Source organism: Mobula hypostoma, chromosome 9, assembly GCF_963921235.1.
Source record: "Mobula hypostoma chromosome 9, sMobHyp1.1, whole genome shotgun sequence".
Taxonomy (NCBI): Eukaryota; Metazoa; Chordata; class Chondrichthyes; order Myliobatiformes; family Myliobatidae; genus Mobula; species Mobula hypostoma.
In genome coordinates, this window is record NC_086105.1 from 47,894,335 (window position 1) to 47,917,531 (window position 23,197).

The window sequence follows — 23,197 nt, forward strand, 5'->3', positions numbered from 1 at the left end:
CATACAATACGCTCAGTACAGCGGTGGATTGCCAGCCTGGGTTTCAGACTTGAGTTGGGGTTGGGGTTCAAACATTCCGGCTCAGATATGCACAATTTGCTTTAGGTCACCTCGCACCGTGTGAAGAGAAATCACAATCACAACAACTTTCTTTATAAAGCAGTCTACTTTATTTCAGACTAATAAAAAAATTTTGAGTAGAAGAATATTAACAGTATAAAAAAAGTACAAAAAACTGGCTCCATAGATCTCTAATACATACAAAGTGCATCACTAAAATACATCCGGCTGCACTAAGCTAGGTCAAGGAGGGAAAGGAGACAGTGGCATTTTCTGCTGTAGAGGAAAACAAAATAAATAATAATAAATAGAGTGGTGGGGAAGGAAGCTCTGGGAGTGAATCTGAACCCAATCCAGACCTCATGCTCACATTCATACAAGCTGCACAGCAGGGACTGGGCATGCTCAAACCCAGTACGAAGTGGGTGGGTGGCACAATTTTGCACGCCCTTTCCTGACATGCTTAACGTGCCCGCATGCAAACAAAAGTAAAACCCTCAGCACGACCATGAATACCAGCAGTATGCTCAATGGGTAGGTCCTCCGCCTCATGTTTTGATAATGGCTCAATTAGACAGGGACTAGATTGTGGATACAGGGAATTCCTGAAGCCTGCCTGCTGGGACAGTTACACCTGTCACCCGGGCAGATGAACACATCGGCTCTTTATTGCGACTCGTGGCTTGAATTGGACTGCTATCGCTTTCCAACGATTTACATCCAAATGCATCCCAGCCTAACTCTTTGGGAAGAGCTATCCAATTGGTCTCATGGCCCAACTTTTGCTCTGGAGAGACGAGCGACTAATTTACACGGAATGCACACCCCCTCATCATCAGTGAGCTGACAATAGATTAGATTAGATTAGATTATGAGGATACTAACAGTCAGTTTGCCTTTACACATACCCAGTTCAAATAAAATCAATTTTTTTTTAGTTATAGGGATAGGGCAATCAGGGAAGACAACGTTTTGATATCTAGGGTTGAATTTTCAGTTTTGCTCAATAGCTGGATTGCAGAGTCTGGGGTTGTGTGCAGTGAGCCCAAAAGAGGATCCATATACTGCACATTTCCACAATTCCATTACACTTCTGTTCAATTTGCGGTTACTGGCCACACACATCCAGCACCCCAAAGTCAAGGAAGGTGGGGGGAAAAGTTACCTTGTACTCTGAAAGAGTACCTCAGCACTGAACTAGGGCCATGTGTAGGCAAAAGGACATCAACAGCAGAAGACCATTCAGGATGGGATAAAATGGCAGGTGACAATGGGAAAGAAGCACGAACATTTAATACACACTAAAAGGCAAACCTTGTGGCCAGGCACAGCAAAGCTCACCAACAGCTGCCTTTAAAATGAGCAAACCTGGCGTGACAACTCTTACCACATAACATCTTTTATCTGTCAATGCAAGAGGCACAATCAGCAAATCCAGTCTCTGGAAGTAGGGACCCTGCTTTGATAAGGTCCATTCACTAAGAGCAATGTTCCTGCCACAGTGTCAACCAGCAGGCACAGGTAATTTGGAGGGGGAAGGTGGTCGTGGTGGTAAGAGGTGCTTGGCCTATTTTCAATTTCTCTACCTAAGTGCAGATTTGGCAGATTGAGATTGCGTGCTCAAAACCAACAGGTGACGCAGATGGAGGAGAATGAAACTGTCTGAAAACTGCAAGACAAAGTGAGCAAATGGATTCCGCTAAACCGACTACAAATGCCACATCTCCTGCAAAAAACGTTTCCCTTGTTCTCCGTGGCTGATTTGAAATGTGCTAGGCTATGAGTTTGGGTGTTGTCTCGCTCACCCCTCCAACCACCTCAGCATTCAGGGGGTGGCGGCAGGGGCAGGGAAAGGGAAATTGTGTTTCCACTGGGAGGGTGCCAAATTTCAGTTTCTGGTTGATACTTGGGCCTTCCATTTCCTACTTCCCAATCTACAGTGGAAGTTGAGCAGTTATGGCAGCTTGGGCAACTGAGCCTACTTGAGCATCAAAACTTGAGTCCTTTCAGAAAAAAAAATAAATCACATGGCTGAACTATGCACTGAGCAAAACTGACTCTGCCGGCCCACGGTCAAGACAATTAACGCTTTCCAAACACTGGCAGCTATATTACAACACTCACTCACTTTTCCCAATCCCACTCACTCAGCACAAGAAAAAAGTCAATTACTAATCAAAAGATATAAATCCTAAATAATAGCACTTTACAGGCACGCTCCACTCCACTTAATATGCGTGCAGCTCATGAAATATACAACAATTTACAGATTCTGTTCTTAAAAACACAACAAATCAACTGACCCCACCTCCCACCCAACCCCACTGCCCTCTCTGAATCCCAGGAAAAAAAAATTTTTAAAAGAGTACTGTCAGTCTTTTTGGCAGGTCAGTTCATTTGGGCAGTCTTATCATTCACTCCAACTTTTTGACAAACACAATCTTTTCAATGCATTTTGGCTCTGTCAGTTTCTCTGCCTCCCTCTGAACGAGCTGAGCCACTTCACCACTCGTCATCCTTTGAGGCAGAGGGGGACTGAACTGTTTGCTGCTCTGGGGTTTCCGTCACTCTCTTCTTGTTGGCACAGCAGGGCTTGAAGAGGTGAGGGTCAATCAGCACTTCTCCAAAACGGCCCTTGTAAATGATTCCGCAGCAGACCTTTTGCCTGGAGAACGAAAAGAGCAGGTTTACAAGCGCAATGAAAGTCCAGCTGCTTCACCAAGTTGGACACGCAAAACACGACGCTTGCACCATCATAATTTGACATTTCCTATCTCCCACTCTTTGTTGCAATTCCCAGAGACATAAACCAGGGGGAAATTACCTTAATAGTATCTCCCTAAGCCACCCTAATCATCCCCTTTAGCTTCATAAAGCCACCAGGGACCATAAGGCATAGGCACAAATTAGGCAATTCGACTCATTGGGCTGACTGTCATTTCATCAACCCTCTCAACCCCATTCTCCTGCCTTCCCCTTGTAACCACTGACACCCTTATCAACGTCCGCCTTACATATACCCAATGACTTGGCCTCCACAGCCATCAGTGGCAATGAATTCCACAGATTCACCACCCTCTGGCTAAAGAAATTCCTCCTTATCTCTGCTCTATTCTGAGGTTGTGTCCTTTGGTTCTAGACTCCCAACGATAGGAAACACCTTCTCCATGTCCACTCTATCTAGACCTTTCAATATTTGATCGGTTTTAATAAGATATCCTCCCCAACCCCCATCCCCATTCATCTGAACAATACAGGCCCATTGCTATAAAATTGCTATCATTCCTGGGAGCATTCTCATGTATCTCCTCTGCATAAACATTACACCATCTCAAAATACTTGGTAAAGCTAGGCTTGAAGCAACAGAGAAGAAGATGATGTAGGAGTCTGAAGGAGCGAGAGCTATGACAGGTGAAAATATAGGTGCTAATGGAATGGAGAAGAAATGGGGAAGCTGAGGAGGGCAGGATCAGAGAATGCAATCTTTTCAGATATGGCAGTTGTTACAGGGCTCTGGAAGACTTTGAACATGCAGTGTCAGGGGCTGAACACAAGGGAGCATGCCTTGGTTAACTTTGGATGAGCTCTGGGTTATGAAGGATGGAAGAGAGATTTTAAAGAGTCAAGATCACCTTAACTAGTTCAAGATATCCCAGAGAGTTTCACAGCCTATGAAGTATTTTGAGGGGAGCCATTGATGGGAAAAAGGGCAGCAAATTTCACATCAGGTCCCAGGAAATACAATATGATAATATGCTCCATGTTGCTGACGGATGAACAAACACTATCCAGTAAATAACTTACAAAGAAAACAGAAAGTTGAAAATATTTAGCAGGTCACTTGTTAAATATTTGGGACAGTACAGCAGTGTAGCATTTAGCAGAATGCTATTACAGTGTCAGTGACCCGGGTTCAATTCCCGCCACTGTCTGCAAGGAGTTTATCCGTTTTTCCCATGACTGTGTGGGTTTCCTCCCACTTTCCAAAGTCGTTTGGGTTGGTTAATTGGTCACGGATGTAATTGGGCAACATGGGTACACTGTATCGCAAGGTCCTGTTACTATATATACAGCTGCTATTGCTTAACGCAGAGTAGCTACTTTGATTTAAAAATCCCCGTGTTTTTATTTTACTTTCCAGCCCTGAAGATACAGGTTTATCAAAACTGTGACGGAAATATGCGCCCCTTACATTTTTGGCAATTCTGACTCCCTGACATACAAATAGTTCAATTTAATATCAGAGAATGTACAGTACACATGACGTTCTTACTCTTCGCTGACATCCATGAAACACTAAACACTAAAAAATTTAATGACAGACAGAAGCATCAGAACCCCTAAAGATCCCTCTCCCCCACTTGCACCGCCAAAAGTGCCGACCGCCACATGCAAGCATCTAACTTACAAATGGCTACCTAATTTGCAACAAGAGAAAAATATCCACAACATATTGTTAAACCAGTATACAGGTTTCAATTCCCCTTCAACAGTTTAAACACAGAGCATGAATAATTGCTGCAACATCTATACAGGTGTAATAATTTAAAATGACCAAATGAAGCACTAAATTGTGGCAACTGTTTCTAGGTTTCCAGAACCCGCTAGCTTCTCAAAAGATGGCCGCAGATGGCAATGTCTTCTTTTCCTGCTCCCTTTTCCAAGAAGCATCAATAATCAGCCAGTCCTCCACTCTGTCTCAAAATATGATGACCCTTACAAACATGTGGGCTTGTGCAAGGGTTTCAGGAACGTAACCTATTTGTATGTTAGGGAATTCTCAGGCACTAATGGTAGAGGTAACAGCAGCACAAGATACAGTAAATGGGAGGTGCATTTGCTCTACCTTTTCCAGTACGTGAGATCTAAGAAGGAGAAGACAGGCACCCTGCTGGACCCGGATGCCATCTCCGTGTCGGAGCCCTCGTCTGAGTGGTTACTGTAGCAGGGAGACTGCGCAGGAGACATACTGGAGGTGGTACTGTGGGCATCCGAGTCTGCAGTGAAGCAAGAAAATCATTACCATTAGTAAATCAATTAATGTATCGTTAACACCCAAAATGCTTCAAATACCGATCTGTGCAAATCAGCAAGAAAAAAGGAAGGAAAAGCAACACGCTGTTTCCCTCTGCCATTCAATTAGATCACCCTCCATCTAAACAGAAGCAAGCTACCCTCACTCTCTTTGAAAAACAAAACTACTGACCGGACAGATTAGGTCTTTATAATTTATTATGTGGAAACATAAAATAGCTTAACCTTCTCTGATATTTCTTAAATCTTTCTCTCTGGCTGGTGTTCTTACAGTTAGTGGAAGTAGCTCTCCCTATTTATTGAGGTGTTCCCTGATCCACAGCTCGGCAGGGGATGAAACTTGAGGATATTTCCCACACTCTTATACAATTCAGGTTTGTTTATCAGGTGTCCATATGGCATCATAGACCTTCAGCCTGGCGTGGCTGTGGAAATGCCAATCAAATCACAGACCATAATGACATCCCACGTTCAAAGCAGGGTGCAGGAAACACCGAGTTACGTTCCCAGTTGAGCAGGGCTCTGGGCTGAAATGTCAGTTTTTGTTCCTGAAGAAAGAACAACAGATATTTGTCATAACGCTCTTGTAACCCCCCTCAATGTAGTCTCAAAGCCTCAACATCCTTCCCAAGATGTGAACACAATACTAAAACTAAGGACCAGCCGATAATTTACAGCTTGGCAATCGCCTCTGATCTGGGCCAACATTTATGTGCCGGGCGGCACCTAATTAATTAGCTTGTTTATTTCAGCTTTTTTCTTAATGATGTGCTGGGTGCGTGCTGGCCACCGCTGCACCCTTCACGGCAATGTATCGGTCCGAGGCCCGGAGGTTGGGGACCACTGTCTTAAGGAAAGTGGTCTTGCATCTATAAAGGAAATATTTGTCATACAAGGAGTGGAAAGGAGATTCTCCAAGCTGGTTTTATAGTTAGCAGTTTTGCCATACAAGGAGAGATTGAGGAGATAGACACATATTCTCAAATGTTTAAGAGCAATGAGAGATGTCACTGAAACTTGGAATTCTTGCAGCATGTGACAGGATAGAAGTCTCCTTTGATAGTTATTTACAAACGTAGAACCAGAGTCAGTCTTCAGAATTAGGTTCAGACCATTTGAGACTCAAGAAGAAACTTCTTCGGTCTGAAGATGACAATTCTTTTATAACTTTCTATTCCAGATAGCTGTGGAGGCTCAATCATCGTGACTCCCCCCACCCTTTCAAAATAAAAAAGGAGGATCGATAGATTTCTGAGATATTAAGGAAATTAAGGCCTTGGGGATAGTGCAAGAGAAAGACAGCAGTGATCTTGGTAAAGGTCAGAGGAGGCCTGAAGGACCAATGACCTGCTTCAGATCCTCACTCTTTCCCTCCTCAGCAGCACACCCAAACAATCAGTGTGTTGTTCAGACTCGTGTAACATGCTCTGCAGACACATCTCCATAGTCGTGGGGAAGTTTCGTAACCAGCATGAAGAGCTATGGATAAAGGGTGGAAATAAATGGACACTGTAAAGCAAATGGCAGCAAGTGCTACAATCCAGATTAATGCTCGACAAACACACCAGGTGGGATATATCCATGTTTAAGCTACATAACAAGGTGAGTGATTGAGCTGCAAGGTCCTAAAGTGAAAAGAAGGTGGTGGAGATTGTAGGGAAATAAGATTACTCATTCGGTTGGAGGGAAAAGGAAACAATTTCTTTCTTGACAAATAGTCAGGAAGTTGCAAATGTTGAGAGGGTCTGCTCAAATGTTCAGCAATCTGGCTGAACTGCTTGGTTGGAGATCATTGTTAGCTATGTGTAAAGCTTGGGTGACGTTGAAAAGGTTGGCTCTTCCCTTGGTGGGATGGTCACTAGTCAACAACCCCACATCTGACTTTACAAGTGGGAAGCTGAAGACAGTTACAGGCCAGGGGACACACACACACAGTGTCCTGGGGCTTTTACTGTTGGCCAGCTGCAGTTGGAGTCGCGATAACTGCAGATGTTTTAGCACCTCCTTTACAATGTCTGCGAACTGCACGGAGAAGGAAAGGGAAAAAGCATCAGAACATACACTTACTCTGACGTTTCAGCTCTTTCTGGATCTTGCTGATCTGACTGGCTTTTATTCTGCTTCCAGTAAGGGATTTTGCCTTCTTGGGTTTCAATGCTGTCTTCAAGCTTGGTCCCGCACGAACATCAACCACCTGCAATAAACAGAACGCACCAGCATTTGGTTAGAGAACCTTTCTGCCCGAACTAGCACTGGGAAAACTACAGCAGGCAGAACTACTAACGTTGTACACTTCACGGGGAGGGGAGTGTGAACTGTAATCTGGAAAATTTACCAGACTGATGGTGCCAGAGTATTAGATGTTACTGCATTTAATCGTTTATTACTCACCTTCACTTTACGTTATTTTACACGTCAAGCGGTGGTTCATTTCCCAGAAAACTCTTGAGTTTAAAGGAGTGGAATATATGTCTACCTAATTTCCTAACCCTGCTGAATGCCAGTAGCAGCTACACACACACACACATAAACACACAGCCCAGAGTCCAGACTCAGACACCAGCATCACCTTCCAGATCCATATGATGCGTTATTGCAATTTTGCCGCAGAGTAGTTTACAGATTTAATTATGTATTAAGGTGGCACTATCAACGCTTATTTATTTTCATCCTGGAGGGGTGGCACATGGTTTCAGATGCTGATAAAGACCATGGACACTCCTGTGACCAAAACATGGTTACATGGACTCCTCCACTCACAGGCTACGGGGAGGTGAGTCATTTTCATTTGTTGTGAACAAGGATTTCATTTGATGTTAAACCACAACAAAAGTACCAGACTCCATTTACGGCCACTATCAATAAACTACACAAAGTGCTTAGTACAGGGTCTTTCTACCATCACTCCCCCTCCATAAATGCTGCTTGACCCTTCCTGTTTCTCCACTAGTTTGTTTTAAGCCCCAGATTCCAGCAGCTGCAGTCTCTTGTGTCTGCCCAAAGTAAACACATAAGGTATGTTTTACCACTTAATAAGGTGAAAATGGAATTCGCAATGCAAGCACTAAAACTGCACTTGTCCGTGTGTGGTGGAAATAGGTAAATTAATTGCTTTGTGCAAAGGCAAGGCATTGCACGGAGAGCATACATACCTCCAAACATAGGCAGGTGGGTAAGTGAGCAGCAAGGAAAGAGTTTCTTGACAAGTGGGAAGGAAGCAGTAAACACTAAGAGGGTCTGCTCAAATACTGAGCAAACTATCTGAAGCGCACATAGGAGATCATTGTTACCCATGTGTAAAGCTTGGGTGTCAGAGTACTACAGCACAGAAATAGTCCCTTCGGCCCATCTAGTCCAGTCTAAACTATTATTTTGCCTAGTTCTATAGGCCTGCAGCTGGCCTATAGCTCTCACATCCATATACTTATTCAAACTTCTCTTAAATGTGGAAATCAAAACACATGTCCACCACTTCCACTGGCAGCTCGTTCCACACTCTCACCACCCTCTGAGTGAAGATCTCCCTCATGTTCCCCTTAAGTATTTCACTTTTCACTCTTTAACCATGACCTCTAGTTCGAGTTTCACCCAACCTCAGTGGAAAAAGCCTGTTTTCATCTACCCTATCTATACCGCTCAATTTTGTATACCTCCATTAAATCACCCTTCATTCTCCTACGCTCCAGGGAGTAAAGCCCTAACTGATTCAACATTTCCCCATGACTCAGGTTCTCAAGTTGGCATTTTCCTTGGTGGAAAAGTCAATGGTCAGCAACCCTACATCTGACTTTACAAGAAGTAGGGAAGATCAGTGAAGCAGCTTAAGGCAGTTACAGGCACAAGATTCCCATCTGTTCAGACAATGTCAGAAGGAATGTCCTATTTCAGTAAGCATCTACCCAATTACTTCATCAGTTCCTGTGCAAGTTCTGGACTGAGACCCATACTTACGTGATTCCAGTTCTTTTTGGAGCCCACTGGGAGCTTCTTCCATCGTTTCACCAGCAGTACACAGGCATTGCAAATCTCTCCTGAGCGGGCCTCATTCAATCTTAGGCAAAAAGCAGGAGAGAACAATAAGTAAATGTGATCTCTGACTGCCTTCCTTCATCCACAAACCAAATGGGTTTTATTGCATTTGTTGCTTTGGCTTTCTCTATACTTACCCAAAGCAGCTCTGGAAGTCCTTCTCGTAGCGCTTGCTGTCAGTAAACCGTGAGCTGGATGATTTGGCCCTGCAGATGCAGCATCCATCCAGGCTCCGGTACATCTTAGGCTTGTGGAAGCCAAACATCTTGTGGCCAATGCAGACCAAAGCAGGAGACCTGAAAACCGGAGAGCTCACATTTAGACCAAGGGCAACTAAACACTGGCTGGTAATGGGAAAAGTAACTTCAGATTAAATTTCCATGTCTATATGAGCCCTTGTGCTTAACTTAAACGTGGAACCTTGCTGCAAAACTGAAGGGCATGGTTCATGGAAGGTGGAGGGAGATACTAGGCTGGGGTAGCCAAGAGCAAAAAGTACATTTTGGACTGGACCTGTTCCAAGTTAACAGAGACAGTAACATCATTCATGACCTCAGAACAAGTGGACTGATTAGATAAGATATATAGAAACAGAATTTGGCCATTTGACCCATTAAGTTAGATTGATCTTAGAGTAGTTGAAAAGGTTGAAACAATGTCATGGGCCAAAGGGCATGTCGTGTGTTGTAATGTTCTGCGAGTCTGTTCCACTATTCTGTTTTTGTTTTTCAAGCACATTCTCCTGCAACACCCACACCCACTCTTAACCCCCTTAAGTACTTGGCAATCTCTGTCTTACATACACCCAATGATTTGGCCTCTGCCACCCTCTGTGGCAATGAATTTTGCAGATTCACCACTCTAGCTAAAGAAATTCTTCCACGTTTCAATTTTGCAGGGACATCTCTTTATTCTGACACTTTCCTGCCAATGGATATATCCTCTCTACAACAACTGTATCCAGGCCTCTTAGTATTTAGCAGGTTTCAATGAGACTTTCCACACTCTACCTCCCCCACCCAACCCATAACATTAAAATCCAATCTCATGAAGGACCAAATCCCAAGGACTTCAGATTGTTGATATCATACCCAGAGTTTGGTCCAGGCTGGACTGTACTTACCACCAAAGCATCAAGTGTTTAGAAACATAGAAACATAGAAAATAGGTGCAGGAGTAGGCCATTCGGCCCTTCGAGCCTGCACCTCCATTTATTATGATCATGGCTGATCATCCAACTCAGAACCCCGCCCCAGCCTTCCCTCCATACCCCCTGACCCCCGTAGCCACAAGGGCCATATCTAACTCCCTCTTAAATATAGCCAATGAACTGGCCTCAACTGTTTCCTGTGGCAGAGAATTCCACAGATTCATCACTCTCTGTGTGAAGAAGTTTTTCCTAATCTCGGTCCTAAAAGGCTTCCCCTCTATTCTCAAACTGTGACCCCTCGTTCTGGACTTCCCCAACATCGGGAACAATCTTCCTGCATCTAGCCTGTCCAATCCCTTTAGGATCTTATACGTTTCAATCAGATCCCCCCTCAATCTTCTAAATTCCAACGAGTACAAGCCCAGTTCATCCAGTCTTTCTTCATATGAAAGTCCTGCCATCCCAGGAATCAATCTGGTGAACCTTCTTTGTACTCCCTCTATGGCAAAGATGTCTTTCCTCAGATTAGGGGACCAAAACTGCACACAATACTCCAGGTGTGGTCTCACCAAGGCCTTGTACAACTGCAGTAGTACCTCCCTGCTCCTGTACTCGAATCCTCTCGCTATAAATGCCAGCATACCATTCGCCTTTTTCACCGCCTGCTGTACCTGCATGCCCACTTTCAATGACTGGTGTATAATGACACCCAGGTCTCGTTGCACCTCCCCTTTTCCTAATCGGCCACCGTTCAGATAATAATCTGTTTTCCTATTTTTGCCACCAAAGTGGATAACTTCACATTTATCCACATTAAATTGCATCTGCCATGAATTTGCCCACTCACCCAACCTATCCAAGTCATCCTGCATCCTCTTAGCATCCTCCTCACTGCTAACACTGCCACCCAGCTTCGTGTCATCCGCAAACTTGGAGATGCTGCATTTAATTCCCTCATCCAAGTCATTAATATATATTGTAAACAACTGGGGTCCCAGCACTGAGCCTTGCGGTACCCCACTAGTCACCGCCTGCCATTCTGAAAAGGTCCCGTTTATTCCCACTCTTTGCTTCCTGTCTGCTAACCAATTCTCCACCCACACCAATACCTTACCCCCAATACTGTGTGCTTTAAGTTTGCACACTAATCTCCTGTGTGGGACCTTGTCAAAAGCCTTTTGAAAATCCAAATATACCACATCCACTGGTTCTCCCCTATCCACTCTACTAGTTACATCCTCAAAAAATTCTATGAGATTCGTCAGATATAATTTTCCTTTCACAAATGCATGCTAACTTTGTCCGATCATTTCACCGCTTTCCAAATGTGCTGTTATCACATCCTTGATAACTGACTCCAGCAGTTTCCCCACCACCGACGTTAGGCTAACCGGTCTATAATTCCCCGGTTTCTCTCTCCCTCCTTTTTTAAAAAATGGGGTTACATTAGCCACCCTCCAATCCTCAGGAACTAGTCCAGAATCTAACGAGTTTTGAAAAATTATCACTAATGCATCCACTATTTTTTGGGCTACTTCCTTAAGCACTCTAGGATGCAGACCATCTGGCCCTGGGGATTTATCTGCCTTCAATCCCTTCAATTTACCTAACACCACTTCCCTACTAACTTGTATTTCGCTCAGTTCCTCCATCTCACTGGACCCTCTGTCCCTTACTATTTCTGGAAGATTATTTATGTCCTCCTTAGTGAAGACAGAACGAAAGTAATTATTCAATTGGTCTGCCATGTCCTTGCTCCCCATAATCAATTCACCTGTTTCTGTCTGCAGGGGACCTACATTTGTCTTTACCAGTCTTTTCCTTTTTACATACCTATAAAAGCTTTTACAGTCCGTTTTTAAGTTCCCTGCCAGTTTTCTCTCGTAATCTTTTTTCCCCTTCCTAATTAAGCCCTTTGTCCTCCTCTGCTGAACTCTGAATTTCTCCCAGTCCTCAGGTGAGCCACTTTCTCTGGCTAATTTGTATGCTTCTTCTTTGAAATTGATACTATCCCTAATTTCTCTTGTCAGCCACGGGTGCACTACCTTCCTTGATTTATTCTTTTGCCAAACTGGGATGAACAATTGTTGTAGTTCATCCATGCAACCTTTAAATGCTTGCCATTGCATATCCACCGTCAATCCTTTAAGTGTCATTTGCCAGTCTATCTTAGCTAATTCACGTCTCATACCTTCAAAGTTACCCCTCTTTAAGTTCAGAACCTTTGTTTCTGAATTAACTATGTCACTCTCCATCTTAATGAAGAATTCCACCATATTATGGTCACTCTTACCCAAGGGACCTCTCACGACAAGATCGCTAATTAACCCTTCCTCATTGCTCAAAACCCAGTCCAGAATAGCCTGCTCTCTAGTTGGTTCCTCGACATGTTGGTTCAAAAAACCATCACGCATACATTCCAAGAAATCCTCTTCCTCAGCACCTTTACCAACTTGGTTCACCCAGTCTACATGTAGATTGAAGTCACCCATTATAACTGCTGTTCCTTTATTGCACACATTTAGAGTGGATAATTCCAATAACGTTTTGGACAAACATGTTTTACTGCCACAGTTCCCATTGGCCACTACCTTACACAAAGCTGCTCACAAGATCTAGATTCTCTGTACAGATGAACCAGTTCCCCAGCAGCTGCCTTGACAATCCTCTAGAAATTTTATACATTTCAATAGAATTCTCTTCGGCAATTAACTCAGTTGCGACATAATTTAATTATTTGCATTTTAATCATGGTGGGCTGTTTCACTGACTTTCCAGTATCAGAGCTGGACAGTATGCAGGATGAGATTTACCTGATGGCAGAATGTTTACTTGCTGGGCGATCTGTTAGCTTTTTGTTTGCGAGAGAGGGGGCTGGGGGTTTCATGCTATTGTCACTATTTTCTCCCCCATTGTGGGCAAGCTGTTTTCCAGGTGGGTGATCTGTTAGTTTTTGTGTGAGGGGGGGCTTGGGGGATTTGTGAGCTTTTGTTTCTATCTTTTTCCTGTGGTGGGGGGGGGGGGTGTTGATACCTTTTCTTTCAACAACTTCTATGGTTTTTCTGTATTTCATGGCTATCTGGAGAAGACGAATCTCAGAGTTGAATTCTTCATACATACTTTGAACCATTTGGAACTTTGGAATACTGCAATGGCACAAGACTACTGCAACATATGCTGCTCATGCCCTGAAACATGTGGAGTCACCAGAGGTGATTTCGAAGTGCACCACCCGCATCCATCAAGGACTCTTAATCAATTTCCATGTTCTGCAAGGTTTAACATTCTTTTGTCTTTGACGTTCTGGCTGATACCCAACTTAGTATCACTACATCATGTGTTACTCTCATCCCTGAAGGCTCCAGGGGACTGCCAGGGCTCACACTCAACAGGGAAGATCCAAGGTGAGTGCTGTACTGCCGGGAATGCTTACTTTTGGATCGAGGATTAAATATCATGTTTATTCACCATACACATTCACATGTGTTAGGAATTTGCTGTGATGTGTTGCCGTGACATGCAACAAAAAGCATTTCACAAGTACAGATAAGGAATAAAATGTGCATAAACACACAAATATCAGCATGTATTTACAATGTAAACATCATTATAAAAAGTGGTTTAAAATGCTTACGGTGCCATGACTGTAAAATAAAGGGGGCTGGCTGCCTAGAATGGTTGATCAGATTACTAACTGGAAGAAACTTCTGCGGTGGCGTGTAAACTTTAGAGCTTTTGGATAAAACCGTTTGCAGGTGGGTAGTGTCCACGACTAATGATCCCATCATTACTCCGTGGATGGAAACTCCCTCACAGTGTCACCTTGAAGAGCAAGTAGTTGCCAATCCATCAGGATAGCTATTGTCAACCCTCCCCCGCACCCACCATGGGTGACGACCTTAGCAGCATCTTTACCCAACAGCTCAACCACTCCATACAGGAGTGAGGTTCACACCTCCTCTACTCTATTGTTACTTCCAGATTCTCTATTTGATTTCTTAATTGAATGTCTAGCTTTCCTCTTCCTTGCATGCAAACATGTCTTGCTCAAAAACCATCATAGTTCATTTCACTAAAAGAGACTGAATACATGAACCTTTTCTTGACAAGTACACCCTTGTAAACCTTCTACTGACCCTCTCCACTGCACAACCCATTAATACTATGCACTATATTTTGTGCGGTCCAAACAACGCACAGATCGTTTAGCACATCTATGTTACTTTGCATTTGCACGACTTATTCGATTTATATTTATGCTCTAACTAACCTGTGGCAACTCTGCCATGGACGGTCTCAAGTTGGCTGCGAAAGACGGAGGGTTGGGCATGGGGCTAGCAATAGCATCCTGGAAAAATTTAGATCTACAGAAATGCCAACAGAAGCTCCAGACCTCATACCTGGGAGAGGACAACTCAAAAAGTTGGCCCAGGACGGAGGACTGACAAGCTGCTGTTGGCGACCTACATCACAACAGGGGTAATGGGCTTAATAAATAATATATATAACCTGTGTTGTGTCGCTGCACACGAAATACTCTCCCTTTACTTCACTTAGGTTTCTATTTTCCAAGGAAATTGTTTCCTTCTGCAAGCTTTACTGACAGTCTTCTTCTAGTTTATTGTAGTCCTCTTTGAAAGGAAGTAGTCGCACTTACTAAATTCAAGGCGGCTCACAAATATAACTAGTTATCAAACATATTTTGTACTGTTTATCACTGGGCATCACTTGCTATTTTCTGCCATTCTTTAGCCATCTTTCAGGGTGGGAGGCAGGGGGAGAAAAGCCAATTATAACCTGACTTCAGTGTTGCAAAGTTGTTGACAGAAATAACAGGCAGGATTGACAAAGGAGTCAGTGGATGTTGCTCACTTGGATTTTCAAAAGGCCTTTGACAAGGTGCCACACGAGTCCATGGTATTAGATGAAAGATACTAGGAAGGATAGAAGATTGGCTGACTGGCAGGAGGCAAAGAGTAGGAATAAAGGGGGCCTTTTCAGGTTGGCCGCCAGTGACTAGTGGTATTTTGCAGGGGTTGGTATTGGGACCACTTCGTTTCACATTATTATGTGAATGATTTAGATGACAGAACTGATCGGCTTGTGGCCAAGTTTGCGAACAATACGAAGGTAGGTGGAGGGGCAAGTAGTGTTCAGGAAGCAGGGAGCCTGTAGAAGGATTTGGACAGATTAGGAGAATAAGCAAAGAAGTGGCTTGTGAATGGTAATGCACTTTGGTAGAAGGAATAAAGGCATAGACTTTTCTAAACAGGGAGAAAATTCAATCAAAGGTGCTAACGGACTCGTGTAGGACTCCTATAGGTTAACTTGCAGGTTGAAGGCAAATGCAATGTTAGCATCCATTTTGAGAGGGCTAAAGTATAAAAGCAAGGATAAAATGCTGAGGCTTGAAAGAGCATTGGTCAGACCACATTTCTCGGGAGTATTGTTTGCAGTTTTGGGCCCCATCTAAGAAAAGATTTTCAGGCATTACAAAGGGTCCAAAGGAGGTTAATGAGAATGAAAGGGTTAATGTATGAGGAGCGTTTGATGGCTCTGGGCCTGTACTCGCTGGAGTTTAGAAGAATGAGGAGGGATCTCACTGAAACCTATCAAATATTTAAAGGCAAAGATAAAGTGCATGTGGAGAGGGTGTTTCTTATAGTGGGGGAGCCTAAGAACAGACGGCACAGCTTCAGAATAGAGAGACGTCTGTTTACAACAGAGATGAGGAGGAATCTCTATAGTTAGAGGGTGGTTAATTTGTGGAATTTATTGCCACAGATAACTGTGAAGGCCAAGTTGTTGGGTACATCGAAAGCAGAGATTGACAGATTCTTGATTAGTCAGGGTGCCACTGGTCACAGGGAGAAGGGAAGAGAATGGGATTGAAAGGGATAATAAATTGGCCATGATGGACTAGGAGGGCAGACTCAATGGGCTGAATGGCCTAAATCTGCTCCTGTCTTATAATTTTCTATCTAGGTATCCATTATACCATTTGTTTCTTAATTAGGTAATTTGAAAAGGTATTAAAAAATCCAGATAACATTACACCATTATCTGCTTTATCTGCTACCTCTTCAAAGAATACATACAACTTGATCAATTAACTTCCCCCTCTGAAACCAACCCTGCCCATCATAATATGGGATGTTTTATTATTTTATCCAGTAACAGGAATCCTGCCAATAGAAAGCTGGACAGCCTTTAGTTCTTTGGATAAATTCTAGTGCCCTGCATCAGTGTAACATTAATTATTCACCAGCCATCAGACCTTTTTCTAACAAATTAAGTGTGCTTAGCCGTAGTACATCTGCTATCTGTTCCCTGGATTCCTTTAAAATGTGAGGGTGCAAATTAAGGATTTTATCCAGAGTTTTTGTGAGCAGTTTGTGACAATTTCACAAGCTTGTTTTGAGCTTGATAGGTTTATTTAACATTTCACCTCTTATAAAAATGCTTTGATCAATCATTTTGAATCTCATCTTCCTATATCATGCCCACTTAATCTATCTTCCTGGTAAATACAGAAGCAAAGGAATTAATATTCCTACCATATGACAATCCTTGCCTGGGATTTTATCCATTACTGTCTTCATGCTAGATCTAATAAGCACAACTTCTCATTTTCTTTTTCCACCTTTTGTACATGTTATTTCAAGCAGCATTGAGCTGTTAGTCCTGATTTTTTCCATAGAGACGATTCCATTGTTTGTGGCAGCTTAAAGCTGAGACTGGCTGCAGCGTTACAACAAAAATTACACTTCCGATGTACTTCATTCATGTAAAGTGCTTTGGGATGGGACATTCCTATGGCTTTACATAAATGCAAGTTCTCCTAATTCACATTGTATTTTCAAAATCTTTTGTTAAGTCTTAATAGACTTAAGGTACAGCCTTTAAAATACACCTTGATGTTCATATGTAGTCATGAACTTGACAATCATGCATTTTCTCAGTTTTACTTACAGTTAAGTACTTAATTACTGTTGCCCTGTTTGGATATCGTGTCCCTGAAGGTTTCTGTTTCTTGTGAGTTGCTTTTAACACTCGTGCTTGCTGGACTGTCAACTCCAGAATATCTTAAATCAGAATATGGAGATGCATTAGTTCCTTCCATCTGAGATCAGGGAAAATTACACTTTATACTTCATTGTCGCCAAACAATTGATACTAGAACATACAATCATCACAGCGATATTTGATTATGGAATTGAAATATTTCACATCAATACTGGTGGATAACAATGAATTTGTAATGTTAGCATTCATTTTGAGAGGACTGGTATATAAGAACAAGGATGCAATGCTGAGGCTTTATAAGGCATTGGTCAGACTGTACTTGAAGTAATTGTGAGCAGTTTTAAGCCCCTTATCTAAGAAAGGATATGCTGGCATTGGAGAGGGGCCAGAGGAGATTCAGGAGAATGAAAGGGTTAACATAGGAGGAGCATTGATGGCTCTGGGCCTGTACCTGCGGCAGTTTAGAAGAATGAGGGAGACTCTCCCTGAAACCTTTGGATATTGAAAGGCCTAGAGAGTGGATGGGGAGAGGATATTTCCTATAGTGGGGGAGTCTAGGACCAGAGGGCACAGCCTCAGAATACAAAGACATCCCTTCAGAACAGAGGTGAGGAGAAATTTCTTTAGCCACAGGGCAGTGAATCTGAGAAATTCTTTGCCACAGATGGCTGTGGAGGCCAAGTCACCGAGTATACCTAAAGCAAAGCTTGATAAGTTCTTCATTAGCGAGGGTATCAAAGGCCATGGCAAGAAGGCAGGAGAATGAGATTGAGAGGGATAATAAATCAGTCATGATGGAATGGTGGAGCAGGTTCGATGGGCTCAATGGCCGACTTCTGCTCCTGTCTTATGGTCTAATATTCAACCTTCATCACAACATTTTCAGTCAAAACTCCCTTCTATTCTAGGAAGTGTACACTCAAATGTCAGGAGCTTTGGACTCTACACAGAAGGAAATGAGAAAGAAACTGCAGGAAGAATTGCATAGACACAGGTCTCTGGACAACTGAAGACCTGATAAAAAGCCTTGGAAATTAGAAAAAGAGTTGATTGGAAGGTATGGACATTTTTTTTCTCCCATCTATCATTGCTCTGCGACGACACTGGTGCCAAGCTGTATCGGCCCTAGTGCCCTTCCCTTGGACGACATCGGTGGCGTGGAGAGGGGAGACTTGCCAGTCTTCCATACAACCTTGCCCAGGCTTGTGCCCCGGAAACCTTCTTAGGCGCAAATCCAATAACTGGGCAGAAATCTAAATCAAAAACAAAACACTGAAAATCTGGAAATAAAAACCGTAAGTGCTGTTTTCCTTATAGAGGGATCAGAAGTGGAAAGAGTGAGTGGTTTCAAGTTCCTGGGTGTCAAGATCTCTTGAGGATCTAACCTGGTCCCAACATATTGATGGAGTCATAAAGAAGGCAAGACAGCGGCTATACTTTACTGTATTAGGAGTTTGAAGAGATTTGGTATGTCAACAAATACACTCAAAAACCTCTTTAGATGTACCGTGGAGAGCATTCTGACAGGCGGCATTACTGTCTGGTATGTTGTGGGGGGGGGGGGGGTTGCTACTGCACAGAACGGAAAGAAGCTGCAGAGGGTTGTAAACTTAGTCAGCTCCATCTACAAAGAATCCAGGACATCTTCAAGGAGTGGTGTCTCAGAAAGGCAGTGTCCATTATTAAGGACTTCGAGCACCCAGGGCATGCCCTTTTCTCACTGTTACCATCAGGTAGGAGGTACAGAAGCCATTCAGGAACAGCTTCTTCCCCTCTGCCATCCAATTCCTAAATGGACATTGAATCCTTGGACACTACTTCACTTTTTTAAATATACAGTATTTCTGGTTTTTGCATGATTTTTAATCTATTCAATATACATATACTGTATAAAGTATACTGAAAAAGATTTATTATTTTTTCTTCTTCTATATTATGTATTGCATTGAACTGCTGCTAAGTTAACAAATTTCATGTCACGAGCTGGTGATAATAAACCTGATTCTGTAAACACTCAGGTCAGGCAACATCTGTGGCGAGAAAGAGTTTATGTTTCAGACCATAGGGAAATAGCTGAATTCTGACAAGGTCTTGGACAGAAACACAAGTGGTTATACACAAAAATTTTAAAAAGATCTCTTTACACAAAATGGCAAGAATCATAATTATGTTATATGGAGAGATTGAAACAGGTAGTAGTGCACAGGTGTATGCAGGACAGCAAGAATAACGATAAAATATGACAATTAAAGTGGAAGGTTGTTTCTGAGGATTATAAATACAAGCAGTGAACAGATGGACCAAATAGCCTGCTTCTGGGCAGTTAATTCCATGCACAATTAAATCATTCAAATAACTACTTGTGAAAATGGATAATGAGCTGAAAGGCTGCTGTCACTTAGGAATTTTGAGACAATACAAAAATGATCAATTTAATTTGCTTTCTGACATCTTGGTGGTTGCATAATCCCGCCAGATGAGCTGCTGGCTGGTCACAGATCGGTCTCTATCAATTAGTTCACAACAGCGTCAGACGCCACACAGAAAACGACGGTGACACAGGGCTTTGGGAACCAAAGTCACCAGACAACTGCATTCCAGGGAAAGTAATCAGAATTAATACACTACAAAAGGATGTGCTTGCTTCAGGTGCATTTTATCTGGATCAACAAAGTGTACATTAGCAGTGCCGTCTGGATGGCCTTCACACTAAAATAATGGTTATAACACCATCAATAATGTGCCTTTATTGAACTTCAGCACAATACAACCACCCAAGGTGTTACCAGCCAGAGAAATGGAGTTGTCAGGATAAGCAAGCTCTGAAACGTCGACTGTACTCTTTCCCATAGATGCTGCCCGGCCTGCTGGCTTCCTCCAGCATTTTGTGTGTGTTGCTTCTTTTAACAGTGCCCCATTCTTCAGAAAGGGGTGAAAGTACTTGGGGGGAGTTGCTGGCTTCAGACTGAAATACAGCAAAGGATTTAAATGGCCAGAAGCAAGTCCCAAAGAGTTGTCAGGCCAGAGGAGGTGAAGGCAGAGAAACTGGAACGAAGCACAAGAGACTGCCTTTCACATGGGTAAATCTGAAGCAAGTACCATGTTTCTATTGAGCAATCCTCGAGAACCACCCAATTAATCCCACTTTCCCACAACTCCCCAACGTTTTGTCCTTTTCAGCTTTGGAAAGACACAATGAGCCTCCTTGCATCTGACATCAGGCTGTCAACATCCCACAGTACAAAACAACTTTCTTCATTTCCCTGAAGGTTCTTTCACCGATTACCTTAACATCGGCGCCCACCCTGTAGCGGAATCGCATTCCCCTCAGCCACACGCTCACAATTTCATCATCTTGAGCTTTCCTCCGAAGGGATTTCTCATTACCCCGAGTTGCTCTCTAATCATTCGGAAGAGCACCCAGTTACCAACACTGAAAAAGCTGCTAAAAATAACATGCTGAAAATTAAGGAAGCCTGCCGGAGCTTTAGGAAAAGGGTTAACGTCAGGTTAATGGCCTTTCCCGTACATTGAGCCCAAAACGCGCTAACGTCGTCCACGCATTTGACATCCATAAGAACTGACCACAAACTCTACTCCTACGCTCCAAAAACAGGAGTAGCCTTTCATTTAAACCCAACCCGGGCTGGATAGCAAACACGCCCCATCCCTGCCCGTGTGTCCAGTCCATTTCAGTGGCGTATGAGGAAACTGACCCAATTTCGCGCAGTCTGCTTGATCTCCGAATACAACAGATGCTCCTTAGTATCTACCACCCGCGTTTTCTAAACTGGTACGCAACAAATCGAAAATAAAATCCCAACGTAAACCATTTCCCCCCATATTCATTCGATGGCTCGTTGTTTTGTGCGTGTTTGTGAATGTGCTTTTTAAACTGCGCACACAACCTTTCTTCTCCTTTTCCTGCACTCGCCGAAATCTCCAAAACATGGCCCAGCCAAAAGCCAATACTTTCTTATCAACAATAAAAAGGGACATTCATCAGCGACACCCGCCCCCCTTAGCACCGGAAACCATGCAACACAAACACCGGATCAAAAGTAATTCGCATTTGCTGCTATGAGTGTACTGAGGCGAATTAACAGTAAAACGTGGGGACGGTGTGACGTGGAAAAAAAATCACATATAATTAAAACACGTTGTCAGAAGGCTCCAATATTTCCGAATGGACAATGGCTGCATCGCGGGAAGTGGGGGAGAAAATTAAATGCAACATGAGAATAAAGTGGAAGCCGAATTCCTGGATCGATAGACGCCGTAAGTCCTCCACGTATTCTATACTGCGAGGATCCACGCTGCCCTTTGTTTTCAGTCTCAAGCGTGTAAGCTTGCCTACGTGCAATATCACCTCCCCACATTGGGAGGCATCTCCTGGACAAAAACAGCACACCTTCTCCCAACCCCATCCCTGCCTGACCCCCACCACCAGAGTCCCTATTATTTAACCTCCTCCATTCCTCATACCCCACAACAGACACAAAATAAAAGTGGAGTTGTTTGAAGTTCCCCATGACGCCATCACCAGAGGGGGAGAGAGAAAAACGCAACCAGACTTCCAGAAGCGCGCAAAGTTCTTCGTTAATTAAATCGTATGATTTGTCGTACAAAACACTTAAAAATCCACAACTAATTCTGCACCTAACAAAGGGTTATTTAATAATGCAAGACAAGTCTTGGTCTCCGTAGTGTAGATAAGTACACACTAGGGGGGTGGAGAGAAATGATATTTTCTTTGCCAACTAACAGATAAAACGAGACCAAACCTATAGATAAAAGTTTTTTTTAAAAGTAGGTGTCGCGGAGAAAGGAAAGGTTGTGACAGGCTGTTTGGAATCCGTAACAGGAGGGATCCAGGAATGGTTCCGTATTCCAGCGCGGTGGGCGCCCACGTTCTAATCTCTGCTTATTGTTGCAAACATGATGTTCAAACAAGATCAAAAGTTTACAACAAAATACACAGGCGGCAGTTAGCGGCAGAATGCAGCGAGAAAATCTCATCGCATTAACCTGGGAATAGATTATATTTTTTAAAAAATCACTCACCAGAGGAGTCTAAACTTCACTTTCTTTTACAACCTCGTTGCTGATGTAGGTAAAGCTACCGCTTCGCCTTTCTGGCTGGGGAGGGGGGGGGGTGGAAAAAAAGGCTACGTACTGCGCAGGCGTAATTGCAAGCCTTTGAAATCTCTTGAATCAAACTCATTTGCATCAGGGCGATGATGTCAGTTTCAACGCCAAATAAGGGAAGAGAGGAACGCGGGAAACGCGACCGCCCCTCCCACCTGTATCCAGACGTCACAGGATGTTTGGACTGTGCATGGAAAGAAGAAGAAGTGAGTGTGTCGCAGGATTTCCCCCATACCCTATGAAAGTGCGCGATCTGACCCCAAACCCTCTCTGTTCTCCGTTACCCTTTATGCAACAGCGCTGGGCTATTGTATAGGGACTCCCTCCAATAACACAGATACTGGGTAGTGTCACATAAAGGCAGGAAGTTGTGGATTGCGAAGCTCGGTGGCTGATGAAGTCAATCATGCGTGTTGAGGATTGATTTGTTATGTTTTCTTGTCTCCGGGAGCCGGGTGTCTTTTTTCGTCCGATACTGACAATGGCAGCTCGACGTCGTGAAAAAGCACTGTGTATTCGGTGGAGAAATCTTAAAAGATTTTGTTTTCCTCGAAGTGTTCATATTTCTAGAAGTAAAAATTTAAAGGAAGTGCTTTGGAAATAATTGTTATTACACAGCTCAGGGTGTCGCGTAGCTCGGCATCCATATTTAAAGAAAAAGCGCTGTGGCAATACGGGAAACAACAGTTTGTACGCAGCAAGGTCTCACAAACAGAAACGGTAACTACCAGATTATCTGCTTTAGCGTC

General features: G+C 43.3%; 1 protein-coding gene across 2 annotated transcripts; it reads right to left on the bottom strand.

The window, feature by feature from the left end:
* Nucleotides 1-174: 174 nt before the first annotated feature.
* On the bottom strand, nucleotides 175-22,436 carry sinhcaf (SIN3-HDAC complex associated factor). Of its 2 annotated transcripts, none has more exons than XM_063059693.1 (7): nucleotides 22,365-22,436; nucleotides 17,247-17,359; nucleotides 9,262-9,420; nucleotides 9,047-9,146; nucleotides 7,163-7,289; nucleotides 4,908-5,058; nucleotides 175-2,725 (listed from the first exon to the last, which is right to left on the bottom strand). In XM_063059693.1, exons 3-7 carry the CDS (start codon nucleotides 9,387-9,389, stop codon nucleotides 2,563-2,565), a joined length of 669 nt encoding a protein of 222 aa, XP_062915763.1. In that variant the 5' UTR covers nucleotides 9,390-9,420; nucleotides 17,247-17,359; nucleotides 22,365-22,436; the 3' UTR covers nucleotides 175-2,562. The 2 variants fall into 2 exon arrangements, with proteins under 2 accessions (XP_062915763.1, XP_062915762.1); XM_063059692.1 differs by having other exon boundaries at nucleotides 7,157-7,289.
* Between the last annotated feature and the right edge of the window lie 761 nt (nucleotides 22,437-23,197).

Bases quoted from the DNA above. Each gene is read 5' to 3' on its own strand.
- sinhcaf (XM_063059692.1), bottom strand. From the start codon at position 9,389: ATGTTTGGCTTCCACAAGCCTAAGATGTACCGGAGCCTGGATGGATGC. The intron at 9,147-9,261 runs GTAAGTATAGAG...TTTTTGCCTAAG, and splicing joins GACTTCCAGAGCTGCTTTGG to ATTGAATGAGGCCCGCTCAG. The intron at 5,059-7,156 runs GTATGTTCTGAT...GCTTCACTGCAG, and splicing joins GCTGAAACGTCAGAGTAAGT to ACTCGGATGCCCACAGTACC.